Source organism: Solanum dulcamara, chromosome 4 (assembly GCF_947179165.1).
Source record: "Solanum dulcamara chromosome 4, daSolDulc1.2, whole genome shotgun sequence".
Classification (NCBI taxonomy): Eukaryota; Viridiplantae; Streptophyta; class Magnoliopsida; order Solanales; family Solanaceae; genus Solanum; species Solanum dulcamara.
Window position 1 is genome coordinate 60,731,185 of NC_077240.1, and position 22,111 is coordinate 60,753,295.

A 22,111-nucleotide genomic window follows, 5' to 3' on the forward strand; every position below is an offset into this window, starting at 1 on the left:
ATCACCTACTTAGTCAAAGTAGGTGCATCACCTGCTTGCTTCCGAGTAGGTGCTACGCCTCCTTCCGCCTCTCCCGTGGGTTCGTAATCTCGTCTTAATTTAGGAGCCCATGTAATCCTTGCTACGTAAGCTCAACATGTACTCCAGTGGCTTAGTTATGTAAGTCATCCAAGTTGGTAGCTTACGTAAGTAAGTTGAGTCCTACCCCTCATTTCTCGGCCTCCAATTCATTTTAAATCCTTATAGACCTATTTTCAACCTTCACTCTCAAGGGGCGTCACGTCCTCCCTTCCTTAGAGTTATTTAATCATGTTATAGATAATCTGGGTCACGGGACATCTTTCAAGAAGCTTAAGAAGATGTTCCGAAGCATAAAGGTACGGGGTATAACAATTTGTCCTCTAGAGATGACCATGGTAAGAATTTACTCAAGGCACGAATTTAATGCAAGAACTCAAAAACTCAAACTCATGACTAAATACTCAAATGTTTGAGAAGGCACTAAATCTGTGATGGGGAAAAGTGTGTTACCTTCTTCATCAACACTAGGAGGGACAAATAGATGCGGGTACTTGTATTTCATATCGTCTATGGCTTCCCATGTAGCCTCCTCAACAAATTGATTTCTACATAGAACTTTGACTGAAGTAACCTCATTGGTCCTCAATTTACAGACTTGACGATCAAGATTTTGAACCGAAAAATCCTCATAAGATAAACTATCTTTTACACCAATGATTTATGTAGGAAAAATGAGAAACAAATGTCCTAAACACTTCCTAAGCATGGAAGTATCAAATATAAGATATATGATTAACAACTCTAATGGTAGCTCTAACTTATAAGAAACTCCGGGACTAAGCTTCCCTTTCTTCCCAAACCTCATAACACCCTTCATGGGTGAAACTTTCAAATAAACCCAATCATTAACCTCAAACTCTAGGTCTTCTCTCCTAATATTAGTTGAGAACTTTTTATGACTTTGCGAAATTTTCACCCTCTCTTGAATGATGTTCACCTTCTCCATAGCTTGATGATCCACCTCTGGCCCTATCAACTTAGCTTCACCAACTTCAAACCGACCAATGGGTAATCTACATCTCCTCCTATAAAGAGCCTCATAAGGAGACATCAGAATACTCGAATGAAAATTGTTGTTATATGCAAACTCAACAAGAGGCAAGTGGTCATCCCTATTACCTTCGAAATTAATGAAACAAGCACTCAACATTAAGTCTGAATAGTACACTCTTCTTGATTATCTATCTGAGGATGGAAAGAGGTACTAAGATTTACCTTTGAGCTTACACCTTTCTAAACTGACTTTCAAGACTAAGTAGTGAATTGGGCACCTCTATCTTAGATGATAGACAAGGGGACCCCACAAAGTCGGACTATCTTATGAATGTACAATATGGCATATTTCTCGGCTGAATCAGTAGTGTTAATGGGCAAGAATTGGGATGACTTAATCATCATATACACAATCACCTAAATCTAGTAATGTTGCTTATGAGATCGCGGTAAACTTGTAATGAAGTCCATATTGATCATCTCCCATTTCCACTTTGACATCTCTATATTCTGAGCTACTCCATAAGGCCTTTGATGTTTAATTTTGACTTTTTGACAATTCAGGCACTTGAAAACAAAATCTGCAATATTTTTTTTCATACCATTCCACTAGTAGACTTGTCTTAAGTCACGGTACATCTTGGTAGAACCTGAATGAATCAAATATCTAGATCTATGGGCCTCTTACATGATTCTATCTGAAAGAGCATCAACATTTGCAACATATAATTTGCTTTGATATCTCAACACACCATCTCCCCCTTTAGAAAAATCTATCACCTTCTATTTGGGAACATCCTTCTTTAGCTAGAGTAGACTACGGTCATGGTCTTGATTTTCTTTCACTTCAACAACTTTTGAAGAAATCCCAATTCTAAACTATGACACTACTCTCATCTGAGTTTCCACGATCCAAACTAGGTCCTAGCCATGACACGATGATTAGAATCCCGAGGGACTCCAAGCAAGCCTTTTAGTATATCATTCATGAGTATACATAAAGCAAATAAAACTAAATCAATATACTGAAGCATAGTCTCGAAAAAGGAACATAAGTCTCAAGAGAGAAACAAGAACAACATAGTCTCCGTGAATATCTAACATGCCTCTACTAACTCGATAGGGGCATAAGACAAGCTCTTAACTGACCCATGAAAACATAAGTGTAATGACTAATCAAATGACAATATGAAAGTAAAAATTCATGTCCTCGGAACATGAGGACTCACCAAAAAAGTACAACTATATCAAGCTCTAACCATAATGGGAGGATACGCGTGATCTTTGGACCCTACATTATAATATAATGTAGGCAAAAGTATATGTTAGTACATGGAATTCACTAAGTAGGTAAAAAGTATGCATGAATAATAGACATAGGACATAATCAATATGAATCATGAGATGCAAGACCAATACCTTAAAACATGAGTAAAACTATGAAAACCTTGGAAAATCATAATCATTGGTCAATGCATCAAAAATAGCATCATCATAGGAAACCTGTATATGTGAGATATAATCGGAACCCACATTAAAACCATGTGATTTATTACATGGAATTCAATAATCCCCACATCGAGAAGGGGTGCCAAGGTAGGCTCTTTCCAATATTATCATCATCATGTGCTATATGTGGATCCACTAGCTAGGTCATATTGGGAAACCTATGGTAGCAATGTAGTTTAAGGGACTAGAGATTGCCACTAAGGCTTAGGTCGAGCCCCCACCTCAAAGTCCTCTCGGTGCTAAGTAAACATCCCATGGAATACATATCCTGTCATAATCATAAATCATACTTGTCATAAATTATAAGTTTTTCATAATCACACTTCATAAACTTATTCATAGGAATAACTCATTATGATGTGAATCATGTAATGTGGGTGTAGGCCTTCCCATCATTACTAATCCTTTTCATAAAATATCACTAGGGTCTTAGGTCACCCTATCATTAGCTTTCAGGAAACATCATAGAATCATCATTCAAAATCTTTCATAAACCTTCAAGATCATTCAATAAAGCTTTCATTGAATATAATTTGGAAATCATGATCATAAATCATAAATCATAAATCATAATTGAAATTAGCATATATCATGAATCCTGGAAATTTATCTTTAAAATATGCAATGGGATGTGAATTATGCATAAGTAGGCTAATTGTCACACCCCAATTTTCTTTTTATGATTTCTTCTAAAGGATTTCCATGAGATCCATGTTATCTATGAAATTCTATGTGAGTAGCGATGGTTGGAAATAGGTCTAGAGGGATTTGGAAGGAGTTGGAGGCTAAATAATGGGTTGTGGTAATCAACCTACTTGCATAAGCTATCGACTTAGATGTCTTACATAACAAATCTACTTGAGTACATGTCGAGCTTAAGTAGTAATGATTTCATAGGTTCTTAAAGTAAGACGAGATTTTGAACCCATGAAAAAGGAATAAGGAGAAGACGCACCTACTTAGAATGAGTAGGTGTTGCACCTGCTTGGACTAAGTAGGTGATGCACTTGCTTAGACCAAGTAGGTGATGCACCTGCTTGGACCAAGTAGGTAATGCACCTGCTTAGGTGGACCCCACCCCGCCATGAGGCATCTATGGGGTGGATGCATGGAATGATGTGGAGGCCTAAGAACCAGACACGTGTCACCCTTAGGGGCTGATACGTGTCACTCTTAAGGGAGAAGTATATAAGGCAACTAATGACTAAGGGTTCTTATTTGTTCATCTTTTACACTTAGAAACTTAGAGAAAAATTAAGAGAAAGCAAGAACAAGAGGAGATTAACGTGTACACCACATATTTTAGCCAACTTGAGTGACCCACTTGTTAAGGTAAGATTGAGGTTCTTTTTCTTGTTAGCAAACCCATTTTTTGATGGGACTGCCGTTAGTAATATTAGTATAACCCCTTGTGTAAATATTCATTTTGAGTAATTCAAGATATTTTAGAAAGATATTTCATAATGATATAACTTTAATTTAGGCTCTAAAACCCAATTTTGCTTTTATCTACTCGAAGAAGGGTGATGAAGTATAGGGGAGGTGCTGCCCATATTTTATTTTGGAAATCCTAAATGGACTGCTATTGGTATTTTGGCAATAAAGTTTTGTACAGAATTATTGTAGGGGTGATTCGAAATTGTATGCAACCCTAACAAACATGTATATAAATTTCTTTAAGTCTAAAAAGCCTACTTCCCCCATTTATCCCTTTAAAACTGAGCAACAATACAAGACAATAGGCTGTCCAGAACTCTTATTTTGACAGTTTGGGCTGATTTTCATTGATTTCATGTTTAGTTTCAATATGATGAGACTGTTAAACTTAAATAGGTATTTGATTATGTATTTAAGGTGTATATTCTCTTATACAAGCTAAGGGGAATTGTTTGATAAAGTTGACTTTGGTTGGTCTATGGCGTAGATGAATTAAACTCTCTGAGTTATGGTAGAACTTGTTATGTGCTAAAACGCCAAGATTTGTGTATAAACTTGAACTTGGAATATTTTATTTTCTGAAATTTGAAGTATTTTGATGGGTTGTTTCCTTACTCCTTGTCTTGTATTATGGTATGATTATTATCTCAAGTATTGCAAAACTTTCGCTAAATCGCCTACTTGTACGAATTGCTTGATCATTTTGCATTCTTGTTGGGACTTCGTCCTTCTTGTTACAGTGACTTGTTATCAATATTGGTATGCCTCTTAATTCGGATCTTGCCCATCTTGACTTTGGATTTACATTTTGTCTTGATGATGGGGTTTCGCCCATTCTCGAGTACGAGTGGAAAGCCACTTTCAACATGGTTCTTAATTCTCTTGATATTGGGTGATGACCCTTCTTGATTTCGGGGCTTCATTCCTTCTTGATATTCATTGTGCTTAGTGTGAAGGCATGATGTACTTATTGGGCGAAATTGATTATATGACAACTCTTTCGAATTGAATTATAAGTTTCTTGATACTTGAGCCTTCGAATATTGATATTGATTTTGAAACTCTTCAAGGTTTGTATTCGATATTTTTATATACTTGTTTACTTGGTCTTACTTTTACCTTATTGAACTACCTGCGACGAACAAGAGAATTGAAGAATTTAATGGCTCCAAGCCCAAAGTTTATACAACACTAAACTTTATGCTTACGATAGTTCTTTTCTATCATAGGTAATATGCGGGATGAGATATGAAGATGGATATTTGGAGTAGACTTTTTGGAGCCCTTGTGAAGATTACATCTGCATATGCATCTAGTTTTGTAAATATTTTAGGGACTTGTACAGGTTACATATGGCACTTATGTATGATATTTTGAAGACTTGTGAAAACAAAACCGTATGCTTGTAACTTGAACTGGGTGACTAGTTTTGCTATTTTTGGGAGTGTGTTTTTAAGTCAAGCCATCCCATGTACTGGATTTATACTTTGACTTGTCATTATGCACAAAGAAAGATAATAGTTTTGTGATAATTACTAGTTTGAGTTTTGTGTATTGTATGTACCCGCAATGGTGTTAAATTGGAAATAGAATTTCAAAATAAGTTTTTGAAATGTGTTGACTATTTGAGATTATAAAAAAAACTATCTTTTTCTTCGTAAGTGGCATCCTCCCAAAGGGGATGGTACAATTGTTGGTATCAGAGCCTAGGTTTATGATTCTAGGACTTTTGTTGTGACTTGTTGGTATACTGTTTATTTTTTATTCTAATCCTCCTAGTACAAGTGGATATAAAGCGGGAAGTAATTAGGGTATGAGAGTTGGGCCAAACCCTCAAATGTGTCATAGTGCCCCCGATGTTGATCCCTCTTTTCAATAAATGGCCGATTTCTTTTTCCACATGTCTAGAAGATTGTCTGATCTTACTGAAATGATTGTTGAGAAAATGAGAAAAATGGGTGGAGTTGATTTTGAAGGCACTTTTGACCCTATAGATGCCGAGCAGTGGTTGGAATGGATTGAAAGAGTGTTTGAGTAGTTAGAGTGTTCAGACACTGCCAAATTTAAGTATGCTGTGTCACTGTTACAAAAAGATGCCTATGATTGGTGCGTAAGTGTACCAAAGCCAGAGCAAAACCTCCTGTTCTTACTTGGAATGATTTTGTGAAAGAATTTCATAAGAAGTATGTCCCACCTGCTTATCATGATGCAAAGAAAAAGGAGTTCTTAAATTTAAAGCAAGGGAGTATGTCTATCACTGAATATCAACAGAAGTTTCTCAGGCTGTCCCACTATGCTGGGGGTATTATTAATAACGAAAAAGATAAGTGCAAGCAATTCGAAAACGGTTTGAATGATTCTATCAGAAAATCTGTAGCAGTCCTACAATATGAAATTTTTTGTAAATTAGTTTCAGCTGCTCTTACTTGGAAAAGGATCGATAAGGAATAAACTGGTAGAAATGAACACTAGTTCAGGAGAGCTTATGAAGATTCAGGAGGTCCATCAAAACGAGGGAGGTTTGACAGTTCCATATTTAATACTTTTCGCAAGTTAGCCCAATATAAGTAGAATAGATCAAGTTTCTCTACTGCTAGCACTCCAAGCTATGGCCAAGGCAAGACTCGTATACCCACTTGTGCACAATATGGAAAGAATAATTTTAGTACTTGTAGAAGAGATTCTGATGCTTGTTTTAATTGTGGGAGCTTCGATCATAAAGTGAGGGATTGTCCTAATCCTAACCCCACTTTTTCTCCGGTACGGAAGGCTCGGTTTAAAAACCTGTTACCAATTCCTCTTAAGGGAATAGAGGTTCAAGATCTATAAACACACAAGCAACAGGTGCAGGTGCAGCCAATCCAGCTAGTGGGTCAAGAGCTATAGCACGAGCTTATGCGATGAGACAGAGGGATGACCAAGATGGAGCAGATGTGGTTGTTGGTAAATTTCACCTATTCGACTTATGTGTTGTTAAATTATTTGATCCTGGTTCTACACCTTTGTATGTTTGCTCATCACTGGCTTTTCTTGAAAATGTGAAATCTATGAGACTCGATTATGGGGTGCTTGTCCAAAGTCCTTTGGGTCAACAAGTTGTTTATAATCAAATCTATCAAGGTTGTCCCTTGGTGATTCAAAATCTAGTCTTCTCTGCTGATTTAATTGAAATGTCTTTCTAAGACTATGATGTCATTATCGGTATGGATTGTCTTTATAGATACCATGCGGTAGTTGATTGTAGGTGAAAGCATGTGACCTTTAGAGCTCCTTCACTTTCATACATCATTGTTCAAGGTGAAAGATCAATGACATCTAATATCATCTATGTGGTGGTGGCATGGAAGATGGTTAGACAAGGTTGTGAAGCTTATCTCGCTCATATATTTGATACATGCCTAGAAAGTCCAAGTCTTAAGGATATACCCGTGGTGTGTGAATTTCCTGATGTCTTTCCTGAAAATCTTTCCGGACTGCCCCCGGAAAGGGAGGTTGAATTTCCTATAGAGGTTGTTCCTGGAACTACTCCTATCTCTATGACGCCTTATCGAATGGATCCAGCAAAACTGAAAGAGTTGAAAAATCAATTGCAAGAACTCCTTGAGAAAGGTTTTATTCACCCTAGTATTTCCCCTTAGGGAGCTCCTGTGCTATTTGTGAAAAAGAAAGATGGACTTTTAGGCTTTGTATTGATTACTGACAACTAAACAAGGTAATAATTAAGAATAAATACCCACTGCCTAGGATTGATGATTTATTTGACCAGTTAAAAGGTGCTAGTTTATTCTCAAAAATTGACTTAAGGTCTGGGTATTACCAACTGCGGGTAAGGGAACATGATATCCCTAAAACTGCCTTTAGGACTCGGTATGGCCATTATAAATTATTGGTTATGCCATTTGGGTTGACAAATGCTACCGCGATATTTATGGATTTGATGAATCGCATATTTAAGCCTTATGTTGATCAATTTGTAGTTGTTTTTATAAATGATATTTTAATATACTCCAAGAATAGTGAAGATCATGGAAAGCATCTTCGAATTATTTTACAAATTCTGCAAGAGAAGAAGCTTTATGCCAAGCTATCTAAATAAGAATTTTGTCTCAGTGAAGTGGCCTTTCTGGGATATATTGTGTCGGCGGCAGGTGTGAAAGTGGATCCCAGTAAAATTCAAGCTATTATTGAATGGAAACCACCTAAAAGTCCAACTGAAGTAAGGAGTTTCTTGGGTTTAGCAAGATACTATAGAAGGTTTGCCAAAGGCTTCTCCATTATAGCCTCCCCTTTGACTAAACTCTTAAAGAAGGATTTCAAGTTTGTATGGGATGGCGAATGGCAGGAGAATTTTGAAAAGCTCAAATCTTTATTAACACAAGCTCCTATACTTACTCCACCAACTGAAGAAAAGGAATATGTGATATATAGTGATGCCTCTCATCGTGGTTTGGGTTGTGTCTTGATGCAAGAAGGGAAAGTGGTTGCGTATGCTTCCCAAAAATTGAAACCAAATGAATTGAACTATCCTACCTATGACCTTGAGCTCGCTTCCATATTGTTTGCCTTGAAAATTTGGAGGCATTACTTATATGGAGAAAAAATTCACATATTTACTGATCACAAGAGTTTGAAGTACTTGGGTACACAGAAAGAGTTGAATTTGAGGCAACGTAGGTGGCTTGAACTTATTAAAGATTATCACTGCACGATTGATTATCATTCGGGTAAAGCCAATGTGGTAGCAGATGCTCTAAGTCGTAAAGCCCTTGCTAGTTTATCGCTAAGCCACTTGCCTTTATTTCTTAAATTTAGAGCCATGAATGCTTGTCTTGCATTTAACTCTGATAGCTCTATTGCTGCCAATTTGCAAGTAAAACTAATTCTACTTGAACAGGTGAAAGAAGCACAGAAGTTAGATGAAAAGTTGGTGAAATTGATCAAAGAAGCTCCAATTGGAGAAAAGCTTGATTTTAAATTAGGGGAGGATGGTGTTTTGCTTTATAAAAATAGGTTATATGTCCCTAAAGATGACAATTTGAGAATTTTTTTTGAATGAAGCACATACTTCACCATATGCAATGCATCCTAGAGGTACTAAAATATACCAAACAATTAAAGAACACTACTGGTGGAATGGTATGAAGAAGGACATTGCGGAGTTTACTTCTAGATGCTTAGTTTGTCAACAAATAAAGGCTGAGCATCAAGTCCCAACTGGTTTGTTACAACCCTTGTCGATACCTTAGTAGAAATGGGAAGGAATAACTATGGACGTTATTTCTGGGCTTCCGCGCACTCAAAGAAATCATGATGCAATTTGGGTTCTAGTTGATAGGTTAACCAAAAGTGCTCATTTCTTGGACATCATGGTGGACTACCCACTTGAACGTCTAGCAGAATTGTATGTTAAGAAGATTGTGAGGTTACATGGAGTTCATGTTTCCATTATATCTGACCGAGACTCAAGGTTTACATCTAGATTCTGGACTAGATTGCAAGAAGCTTTGGGCACTAGGTTGAAATTTAGTACATCTTTCCATCCTTAAACAGACAGTCAATCCGAGAGGGTGATTCAAACCTTGGAAAATATGCTTCGAGCTTGCATTATGGAATTTGAAGTTAGTTGGGATAGACACCTAGCCTTGATAGAATTTGCTTATAATAATAGCTACCAATCAAGTATAGGCATGCCTCTCTATGAAGCCTTATATGGGAGAAAGTGTAGAACTCCTCTTTTCTAGAGTGAAGTTGGTGAACGAAAATTGGTTGGTCCTAAGATTGTGCCACAAACTGAAGATAAGGTAAAACTCATCAAGGATCGTCTAAAAATTGCTTCAGATAGACAAAAGTCTTATGTTGATCTTAAGAGGGGTGAAATTTAATATCAAGTAGGAGATAAGGCATTTTTAAAGGTTTCTCCATGGAAGAAGATTATGAGATTTGGCAAAAAAGGAAAACTTAGTACTCAATGTATTGGACCATATGAAGTACTTGAGAAAGTTGGTCCAGTTGCATATAAATTAGCTCTTCCACCAGAATTAGATAAGATCCACAATGTCTTCTATGTTTCTATGCTTAGAAGATATCGCTCCGATCCATCTCATGTTCTTTCTGTCGAATCCATTGAGATAAGTCCTGACTTGACATATAATGATGAACCTATCCAAATCTTGGCTCGTGAAACAAAAGATCTTAGAAACAAGAAAGTTCCTATAGTAAAAGTCCTTTAGAGGAATCATTCTGGCAATAAAGCAACCTGGGAGAGAGAAGAGGATATGCAAATTCAATATCCACCTTTGTTTTGAGGATAGTAAGAGGTAAATTTCGAGATAAAATTTTTTAAGGGGGGGAGAGTTGTAACACCCCAATTTTCTTTTTATGATTTTTTCTAAAGGATTGTCATGTGATCCATGTTATCTATGAAGCTCTATATGAGTAGCGATGGTTGGAAATAGGTCTAGAGGGGTTTGGAAGGAGCTGGAGGCCAAATAATAGGTTGTGGTAATCAACCTACTTGCGTAAGCTACCGACTTGGATGTCTTACATAACAAATCTACTTGAGTACATGTCGATCTTAAGTAGCAAGGATTTCATAGATTCTTAAAGTAAGATAAGATTTCGAACCCACGAAAGAGGAATAAGGAGACGACGCACCTACTTGGAATGAGTATGTGTTGCACCTACTTGGACTAAGTAGGTGATGCACCTACTTAGACCAAGTAGGTGAGTCACCTTCTTGGGTGGACCCTACCCCGCTATGTGGCATCCATGGGGTGGATGCATGGAATGAGGTGGCAGCCTAAGAACCGGACACATGTCACCCTTAGGGGCTGACACGTGTCACTCTCAACAGAGACGTATATAAGGCAACAAATGACTAAGGGTTCTCATTTGTTCATCTTTTACACTTAGAAACTTAGAGAAAATTTGTGCGAAAGCAAGAACAAGAGGAGATTAACGTGCACACCACATATTTTAGCCAACTTGAGCGACCCACTTGTTAAGGTAAGATTGAGGTTCTTTTTCTTGTTAGCAAACCTGTTTTTGGATGGGACTGCCGTTAGTAATATTAGTATAAATCCTTGAGTAAATCTTCATTTCAAGTAATTCAAAATGTTTTGTAAATCTATTTTATAGGCATATAACATTCATTTATGCTTGAAAACCCAATTTTGCTTTTATCTACTCGAAAAAGGGTGATGAAGTATAGGGGAGGTGCTGCCCAGATTTTATTTTGGAAATCCTACATGAACTGTTGTTAGTATTTTGGGTATATCCTTTTGTATAGAATTGATGTAGGGGTGATTCAAAATTGTATGAGAACCTAAGACACATGTATATAACTTTCATTGAGGCTACAAAGCCTACTTCTCCCATTTACCCATTCGAAACTGAGCAACAATACAAGAGAGTAGGCTGTCAAGAACTGTTGTTTTGATAGTTTGGGCTGATTTTCATTGATTTCATATTTAGTTTTGATATGATGAGACTGTTAAACTTAAGTAGGTATTTGATTGTGTATTTAAGGTATATAATCTCTTATACAAGATAAGGGGAATTATTTGATGAAGTGGACTTTGGTTGGTCTATGGCGTAGATGAATTGAACTCCCCGAGTTGTGGTACAACTTGTTAAGTGCTAAAACACCAAGGTTTGAATATAAACTTGAACTTGGAATATTTTATTTTTCTAAAATTTGAAGTATTTTGATGGGTTGTTTCCTTACTCCATGTCTTGTATTATGGTATGACTATTATCTCAAGTATTGCAAAACTTTCGCTAAATCGCCCACTTGTACGAATTGCTTGATCATTTTGTATTCTTGTTGGGACTTCATCCTTCTTGTTATGGTGACTTGTCAACGATATTGACATGCCTCTCGATTCGGATCTTGCCCATCTTGACTTTGGATTTACATTTCATCTTGACGATGGGGTTTCACCCATTCTCGAGTACAAGTGGAAAGCAACTTTCAACATGATTCTTGATTCTCTTGATATTGGGTGACGACCCTACTTGATTTCAGGGCTTCGGTCTGTCTTGATGTTTATTGTGCTTAGTGTGAAGGCATGACATACTTATTGGGAGAAATTGCTTATTTGACAACTCTTTTGAATTGAATTATAAGTTTCTTGATACTTGAGCCTTCGAATATTGATATTGATTTTGAAACTCTTCAAGGTTTGTATTCGATATTTTTATATACTTGTTTACTTGGTCTTACTTTTACCTTATTGAACTACCTGCGACGAACAAGAGAATTGAAGAATTTAATGGCTCCAAGCCCAAAGTTTATACAACACTAAACTTTATGCTTACGATAGTTCTTTTCTATCATAGGTAATATGCGGGATGAGATATGAAGATGGATATTTGGAGTAGACTTTTTGGAGCCCTTGTGAAGATTACATCTGCATATGCATCTAGTTTTGTAAATATTTTAGGGACTTGTACAGGTTACATATGGCACTTATGTATGATATTTTGAAGACTTGTGAAAACAAAACCGTATGCTTGTAACTTGAACTGGGTGACTAGTTTTGCTATTTTTGGGAGTGTGCTTTTAACTCAAGTCATGCCATGTACTGGATTTATACTTTGACTTGTCATTATGCACAAAGAAAAATAATAGTTTTTTGATAATTACTAGTTTGAGTTTTGTGTATTTTATGTACCCGCAATGGTGTTAAATTGGAAATAGAATTTCAAAATAAGTTTTCTAAATGTGTTGACTATTTGAGATTATAAAAAAATTATCTTTTGCTTCATAAGTGGAATCCTCCCAAAGGGGATGCTACTCTAATAGCATTGAAATATATCATATTTAAGAAGACCCAATGCAAATTATGAAATAAGGGCTTTTAATGATTGAAGAAATCATCAAGAAATTGGAGAGAAAACTTTGGGATTCCATGGGTGAAAGGTACCCATAGATGAAGATCTACATACCTTGACCTTTTTGGAGACCTAGACTGAATTGTATTGAAGTTTGACCTTGAAGAAATCCTTTGAAATTTCTTAGAGAAGAAAAAGTCTTGGAGAGCACACTTTTTTAGAGAAGATTTTGATTTGGGGTATTTTGGGAGATCATAAGAGGGTTAGAAGAATTTAGGGTACTTAATAGATATAAACATAGTCCCAAAAACCATTCACATTAATTAATAAAATATAAGAAATGACCTAAATACCCTTCTTTAAAAACTGAGATAGGGTGCGTGGACAGGACCTCACCACAGATTGTGGAGAGCAATACGGTTTGTGGTCAGCATCGTGGTGAGGGACTTGACTACTAAAAATGTGTCTTGAAAGGGGAGTGCCTGCCATGAGACACACCATGGTCTGTAATGGGCATTACGGCCCATGGTGGTCGTCAATGGTGATAGACTTAAGCTTGAGAAATATGGGACTTGTAGGGGGTCTGCATGACTTTCTCCGCAGAGAACTTCATTTTCCTTAGAGGATAATATGGCCTATGGTGGGTGGACGTAGAGAGGAGCCTGACAAGGGCCTGCAGGGGGTGTCCACCACGGAGGCCATAATGGTCCATTCTCCACACCATGGCTCGTGGTGGCACCTTGTGGAGAACACCTTTGAAACCCAAATTGCAAGGAATAGACCACGGAAAACCTTCACGGCCCGTGCTCCTCATCACGGCCCATAGAAGGCATCGTGAAGGCCACCTTGTGCCAAAAAGCTGGGTTTTTTAGGAAATTGTCACTTGATCCTCGTTTTAGGTCTTTTCAATATCTAAGGTCTTACAATATCCCCCATTGCAATCATTCTTCCTCGAATGGGACTCAACCTAACATGAATAGAATATGGATGGAACATAACAACCCAACATAAATGCAAAACATCTCGAAAATGCATAAAACATAAAATTCTTAATCTCAAACTAAAACATGACTTTAAAATTTATTCTATCAACATGAATGCATATGAAAGCATGAGAATGACTGAAACATGTAGTTGGGGCTGAAAGAATCATGATGGAACTAGATACCTCAACTAGGCACAAAAAGAAAGAGATGAGGATATTGGAATATCATATCGGTCTCGGCTTCCCATGTAGCACCTTCAACCTCTTGGTTCCTTCATAACACCTTTCTTATTGAGGAATTGTCTTCCTTTCTTACCAAAATGCATCACACCCTTCATGGATAAAATTTTAAAGTAAACCCAATCATTAACCTCTAATTCAAGTTCTCTTCTTCTCACATCCGAATAGGACTTTTGTTGGCTTTGGGTGTTTTCAATCTTTCTCTAATAAGTATAACCTTCTTCATAGCCTCAAATACCAAATCGGGTCCAATCAAAGTAACTTCACCTACCTCAAACCAATCAATAGGAGATCTACACCTCCTACCATACAAAGCCTCAAATAGACCCATCTCAATGCTAAAGTGATAATTATTATAATAGGTAAATTCTATCAATGAAAATAATCATCCCAATTTCCTTTAAAATCAATTACACATGCTCTCAACATGTCCACTAATGTCTAAATAGTACGCTCATCCTTACTATCCATCTATGGGTGAAAATATGTACTAATCTTCATTTGAGTACCAAGACCCTTTTGGAAAGATCTCCAAAACGGATATGTGAACTGAGTACCTTGATCTGAGATGATAGATAATGGAACACCATGAAGCTTAAACAACTCTCGGATATATAATCTAGCAGAGTCCTACGCTAAATATGAAGTATTAACAGGAAGAAAATGACCCCACTTAGTCATCCAATCAATAATCACCCAAATAGATTCATGTTGCCTACAAGTATAAGGCAAACCAATAATCAAGTCAATGTTTAGGGCTTCCCATTTCTAAGTAGGAATCTCAACGTCTTGATCCAAACCTCCCAGGTTTTGATCACTTGTTGACAATTTGGACATTTAGCTACAAACTCCACAATATCTCTCTTCATACCATAACACCAATATACTTTCCTCAAATCATGATATATCTTTGTGGAACCCAGAAGAATATAATAGCACAAACTATGAGCCTCGAACTATATTAGTTCCTGCAACCCATCAACATTGGGAGTACATAATCGGCCTTGATATCTCAAAACACCGTCTCCCCCTTGGGAGAAATCCTCAATGGATTTTTTAGAAATCGCCTTCTTTAATTCGACCAATGAAGGATCGTTATATTATTTTGCCTTAACATCTGCCACAAAAGATGATTCAGAATCATTTTAAAAAATCACACCACTATCCTCAGAATCAACCAAGCAAACACCCAAATGGGCTAATCTACGCACATCCTAATCCACCTCTTTTTCCTTATCCTCGACATGGGCAACCCTATTCATGGACAATTGTAACGACCTGACCTACGGCCTAGTTATAACATGGAGATTAGAATTCTGAAGGACTCCAACCAAATGTCTTAGCATAATATTCATTAGAATACATAAGGTAATAAGCAATAAAACTAAATCAAAATATGGAAGCAAAATTCTCAATAAGAACAGAAGTCTCAAAAAGAGAAATGACAACATAGACTCTTCAATTATCTAACATGCCTCTAATACTAGATGGGGGCATGAGACAATCTCCCAGCTTACCCAATAGACAACATAGAATTAATAAAGTATGACTGTTAAATGTGATATAAATGTCATGTCCTCAATCTTTAAGGACTCACCAATAAAAGGCTAATATTAAACTCTAGCCACGAGTGGGAGGAGAATGAAGGTAATTATTGGTTCCTACATTATGATATAATATAGTCAAAAAGTACATGTTAGTACATGGAATTCACTAAGTATGTGAGAACATGCATGAATAATAAATATAGAACATAATCAATATGAATCATGGATGTAAGACCAATATCTTTAAAACATATGTAAAGTCATGAAAATGTCAAAACATTTATCTTATTGATCAATGCATCAAAAGAACCTCATAATCATCATAAGAACTCATAACTCAACTGAAGTTGCATTGGATAGGACCTTTAACCAACATATAAGACCATGTGAGCTAATATATTCTTCTCATGTGCCTGGAGTTGCCTTGAAGCATAAGTTATCACTTTACCATTTTGCATTAGGATACAACCAAGACCAACTCGTGAATCATCACAGTACACAACAAACCCATCGGATCATTCTCATAAAGTCAACATTGGTGTGGAAGTAAGCCTATCCTTCAATTCTTGGAAGCTTTTTTCACATGCCTCGAACTATTTGAACTTCACCTTCTTTTGATTCAAAGTTTTCAAGGGAGAAGCAATGGAAGAGAAACCTTCCACAAACCATCTATAATAACTGTCTAAGTCTAAAAAACTCTGAATATAAGAAGGAGTCAATGGTCTAGGCCAATTCTTAACTGCCTTGATCTTCTTTATATCAATTATAATTCCTTCTGCGAAACCAATGTGACCAAGGAATGCAACTGACCTTAACAAAAATTCACATTTGCTAAACTTTGCATACATGTGATGGTCCTTGAGAATTTGCAACATAATCCTCAAATGATTGGCATGCTCTTCCTCACTCTGAGAGTAGATCAAAATATCGTCAATGAACACAATCAGAAACATATCCAAGTATTACTTGAACACAACGTTCATCAAGTCCATAAAAGATGCAAAGGTATTTGTTATCCCAAAAGACAGAAAGAAAATTAAAGTTACCATACCGAGTTCTAAAAGCAGTCTTCTTAATGTCACACTCCTTCACTCAGAGCTGATGATAACACGATCGAAGATCAATCTTTCAGAAGTAGCTTGCTCCTTGAAGCTGATCGAACAAGTCATCAATCCTTGGAATGGGATACTTATTCTTAATTGTGACCTTGTTCAATTGCCAATAATCAGTACACATACCAAGAAGAACAATACTTCTTTCTGTCAAAGAGAACCGTAACACCCTATGGACAGATACTCGGTCTAATAAAACCCTTATCTATCAAATTCTTCAAACGACCCTTTAACTCTTTTAATTCTATCCGGGCCATTTGGAAAGGAGGAATAGAAATAGGCTGAGTATTAGGAAGGAGATCGATACCGAAATAATTTTCTCTCTCGAGAGGAATACCTGGGAGATCATCCGGAAAAACTTTTGGAAACTCATTAACAACTGAAACTAAATCAATAGCAGGAGTCTCAGAGTTAGTAGCTCTAACCCAAACTATATGAAAAATGCAACCTGTGGAAATTATCTTCCAAGCTTTAGGCATGAGATAAATTGACCCTTAAACATGAAGTTAATACCTTTCCATTCTAGGACTACCTCAGTAGGAAACTGAAACTTAATCACATGGGTTCTACAACAAATAGAGGCATAACATGCATGAAGACAATACCTACCAAGAAAATATCAAAATCAGTCATATCAAGATCTACAAGATCAACCACTACTAAAAAACTGATAAAAATGATGAAACTAATAGCGACGGACTGCGTCGCTCAAAAATGTGACAGTATTTGAGACGCAGTCCATCGCTTTTTTTTGTAAAAAAATAATTTAATTTTTTTAATAAATAGCGACGGACAGAGACTATATGTCCGTCGCTATTTTTGGTGGATTTTTTAAATATATTTAAAAATTAATTATAAGATAAACATAACGACGGAGTCCGTTGCTTTTAATTGAAAATAATTAAATATAATTTAAATATTGCATCTTCGTCTGTCGTATTTTATTATATTTTATTTATCATTTTTTTGAAATAAGCGACGGACAGCGTCTCTAAGTCCGTTGCTTATTTGGTCAAAGGCGATCAAATGTTTTTAAAAAGCGACGGACAGAGCGACACTGTCCATCGCTCCATCTGAAATATTTTAAAACAGAGACCCATTTTTTTCCTCATTTTTGCTCTCTCTCTCTCTCTCTAAACCCTCCCCCTTCTCTCTAAAAATTCCACCCTCACCCTATTGCCGCCGGTCACTGCTACCACCGCCACGCTCTCCCCCATCGTCGTTGTTGCCGCTGCCCCTCTCCACTGTCAACCTCTCTCTCTCTGTATTGTTAATAAGGTTAGTTGTTTTTAGGGTTTTAATTTTGAAAAAAATATTAATTTGTTGATTTGTTAGTGAATTTGTTTAATGTATGTTATTAACATAGTTAATTTGTATATGTGATTTGGAATTGGGGAATGTTAGAAATTAGATTTTAGGTCTTTTGTTTGAGTTGGGATTTTTTTTTTGAATTAAATTGTGAATTACATATATTTTTTGGAGTTGGAATTAAAGTGTTGTTGATATTGAAATGTTATGTTAAGTTGGTTAGTTCTTGAAGTGAGAATGTGAATGAAAATTTTAGGGCCTTAGTTTGAATTGTGGTTTTTTTTAATTAGATTGTGAATTGGGTATTGTGTTAGTTGGACTTGAAGTATTTTTGAAGATAAAATTACGGTTAGAAAATGAACTAATTAGAAATTAGAATTTGGGATTTTTTATGTTTGGAAGATATTCAAGTTAGAAGAACATTGGGTTGAATGATTTTTGATGTTTGGAAGATATTCAAGTTATGAACTTGGACTTTAGGATTTTTGAACTTAGAATATTTTTTTCGTTTGTATAAATTGTGAACTTTAGACTTTGCAACTAATTAGGACTTAGATGCTTGAATTTTAGAATACTTGAATATAATATAGAACTTGACCTTAGAACTTGAATTTTGAAATTTTGTTAGGACTTAGATGCTTGAATTTTGTGAATTTTGTTTGTTGTTATTTGTGTTTGAATGGGATGAATTGAATACAACTGAATTGAATTTTGATTGCAGGTGAGCAGCAGAAATTGCAGGTTTCTGCTGTCAAAAGTGTTGAAGAAAAAGCGATGGACAGGGTCCTTTAGTCTATCTCTTTTCTAGTTTTTTAAAATATTTTTCCAGAATAGCGACGGACAGGGTCCTTTAGTCCATCGCTTTTCTGGTTTTTTATTTTTCTATTTTTCCAGAAAAGCGACGAACAAAAGGACCCTGTCTGTCGCTCTTCTAGAAAAATTTCAGATAAACAAAGCGACGGACGGAGACTAAATATCTATCGCTTTGGATTAAATAATTTATTTTTTTAAAAAAAATAAAAATGCTGAGTCTGTCGTTTTTATATATATTTTTTTAATTAAAAATATTAGGAGAGATGCAGTCCGTCACTTTTTACGACCCTGTCCATCGCTGCTTGAAAAGCATTGAGCAAAAAAGCGACGGCAGTGACTGTGTCGCTTTTCCGTCGAGTTTGACAAAAAAAGAGACGCATTCCGTCGCTTTTTGCATCACTTTTTGGCATTTTTTTAGTAGTGAACGGATGTGACTTTATGAAAAATTGAAAATAGACAATTTCTAGACTCTGTTAGCCACAATTGAATCATCAATTGAAGTATAGACTGAAAAATGCTCTAGCAAGATCTTAGGACTAACAATCAATCTCGTAGCAAGATAAGGAGTAACAAATGATAGAGTAGCACCCGGATCTAATAATGCTTAAACATCAAAGTTAAAGACTTTTAACATACCAGTCATAACATCGGGGAAATTCTCTAACTCCTGACGAGTCTGAAGGGTATAAAATCAGTTTTGGCACTGACCGCCACCCGAGGTAGTGGCATGTTGATCTAGATGACTAGTAGCCTGGTTTTGAACTTAGGGCCTAGACCCACCTCTACACTCCCTAGCATGATGACCGGTCTTTCCACCCTTGAAACAAACATCCAAAGACGCTAAGGACTCTCCTCTATGGTTTTTTCCACACTTATTACATGGAGGGATAACTTGACCACCCAAAGCACCACCTTGTGCCTTATTATTTGGCACCTTTTCCTTCCCAAATTTTGGAGCCGAATTATTTGAAGAGATTCGGCCTTGAAACCTTTGGCCTTATCAGAAACGACCATTTCCGCCGCCTGCGTTTTTTGTGAGAAAATCCACCTTCATACTGAGTCCTTTTGGACTCTCTTGAATTTTTCTCCTTAAGCTTTTCTCCTTCAATTTGATGGGTATAATTCATGAGCCTGGAGTTATCCATTTCTTTGATGAGCATAGCGGTTCGACACTCTTTCATAACCTAGTCCAACACTCCCAAATTAAACTTGCTCATTTGGGCATAAGAGTCGGTTACCAAGGATGGAGCATACTTGGACAACTTTTTGAACTTGAGGGCATATTCCCTCACAGTCATGTTCCCTTGATTAAGATTCATAAACTCCAACACCTTTACCCCACTTAACTCAAGTGGGAAAAAGTGGTCAAGAAAGGCAACTTTGAAATATTCCCAACCTATGAGACCTTCTTCTAACCTTTCCATTTTCCATTGATTGTACCATACTTGACCAACACCCTTGAGTTGGAAGGCCACAAATTCTGCCTTTTCTTCCAAGAGACTCTTGTAATATCTACAATGTTGTACAACTCATCAATAAAGTCTTATGGATCCTCATCAACCTTAGATCCATGAAACTAGTGAGGATTCATCATTTGAAATCTCTAACCCTTGAAGCTAGAGTAGACACATTGGGAGGAGCATCTACCCCTCAATTCACTAGAGTAGTAACAACTTGGGATAGCATTTGGAAAGTAGCTTAAAACTTTATATTAGAGACTTGATCATTCATATGGTCATTTGGAGCATTTGGCTCCTCATCAATATTTCTTCGAATGAGATCTCTTTGTGGAGGAATGATTCTGTAATCGCAAAGAGAAAGTGTTAGAGGAGGAAACCTTAGAGTTCAACTCTATAGCACGATGAGATCATGAAAGAAGTGAAGTATTTCCCAAGATGCCTTATAGCCTCCTATACATAGATGTGGCACGCTCCACACCGATGAACAAGATTCTACTCGAAGTGGCGTGTTAGACTTTCTAGGATACTTGAACCTTGTGCTTTGATACCAAGTTTATCATGACCTAACCTAGGTCCTCATCATAACACGGCAATTAGAATCCTGAAGGACTCCAACCAAGCCTCTTAGCACAACATTCATGTGCATACATCAGGTAATACATAATAAAATTAAATCAAAATACAAAAGAAAAATTCTTAATAAGAACATAAGTTTCAAAATGAGAAACGACAACATAGAGTCTTTCAATTACCTAAAATGCCTCTAATACTAGATAGGGGCATGAAATAATTTCCCATCTCACCCAATTGACAAGATAGAATTAATGAACTATTACTGTCAAACGTAAAATAAATGTCATGTCCTCAAACTATGAGGACTCACCAACATGAGGCTAGTAGTAAACTCTAGCCACGAACGGGAGAAGGATGAACGTAATCTTTGATCCCTACATTATGATACAATGTAGGATAAAAGTATGTGTTAGTACATGGAATGTACTAAGTATGCAAGAATATGCATGAAAAATAAACATAGAACATAATCAATATGAATCATTGATGCAAGACCAATATCTTTAAAACATATGTAAAGTCATGAAAACGTTAAAACATTTATCTCATTGGTCAATGCATCAAAAGAATCTCATAATCATCATAAGAACTTATAACTAAACTAAATCTATGTGGGATAGGACATTTAACCAACATATAAGACCATGCGAGCTAATACATAGAATCTAATGACTCCTGCATCGAGACAGGGAAGGCTACCTTGCTAGGGCATACTCCATTAAGTAACTCTTTAACTGGAATATTTGGATCCACTAGCTTCATCATATTTGCATATGCAAACCTATGTGGGCAATATAGTTTGGGACTAAAGGTTTTTACTCGGATTCCCTTGGGTAAGTAACTGCGTTACCATACTGAACCCCTCCTAAATGCCCTCTCGGTTCTTAGTCTTTATCCCAACGGAACTGAAACAACTTGATCATAAACATTTAGGGAAAGATAATAATAAATATGAATCCATCTTTATAAAACATCATAATAATATCTCATCTATCATCATTATGGAAAATCATATGATTAGCTCATCTATTATATATTTCATGCAATGTGGGTGTACGTCTTCCATCATTACATATCTTTGATCATAAACATATTAAGGGACTTAACTTGCCCATTCATTAACTTTGCATGAAATATCATAGAATCATCATTCATAAACTTCTTTGCATAAAGCATCTTTAAATTCATTCATAAAGCTTTCATAGAATATAACTTAAA

The 22,111-nt window shown here is 36.4% G+C and overlaps 1 protein-coding gene across 1 annotated transcript; it reads left to right on the plus strand.

Annotated features, from left to right (window-relative positions):
* Positions 1 to 5,899: 5,899 nt before the first annotated feature.
* Positions 5,900 to 18,839, plus strand: LOC129884285 (uncharacterized). Its single transcript, XM_055958607.1, has 6 exons — positions 5,900 to 6,046; positions 6,136 to 6,367; positions 6,456 to 6,539; positions 6,826 to 7,085; positions 8,669 to 9,008; positions 18,769 to 18,839. The coding sequence occupies exons 1-6, from the start codon at positions 5,900 to 5,902 to the stop codon at positions 18,837 to 18,839; spliced, it is 1,134 nt and encodes a 377-aa protein (XP_055814582.1).
* The last annotated feature ends 3,272 nt before the right edge of the window (positions 18,840 to 22,111 follow it).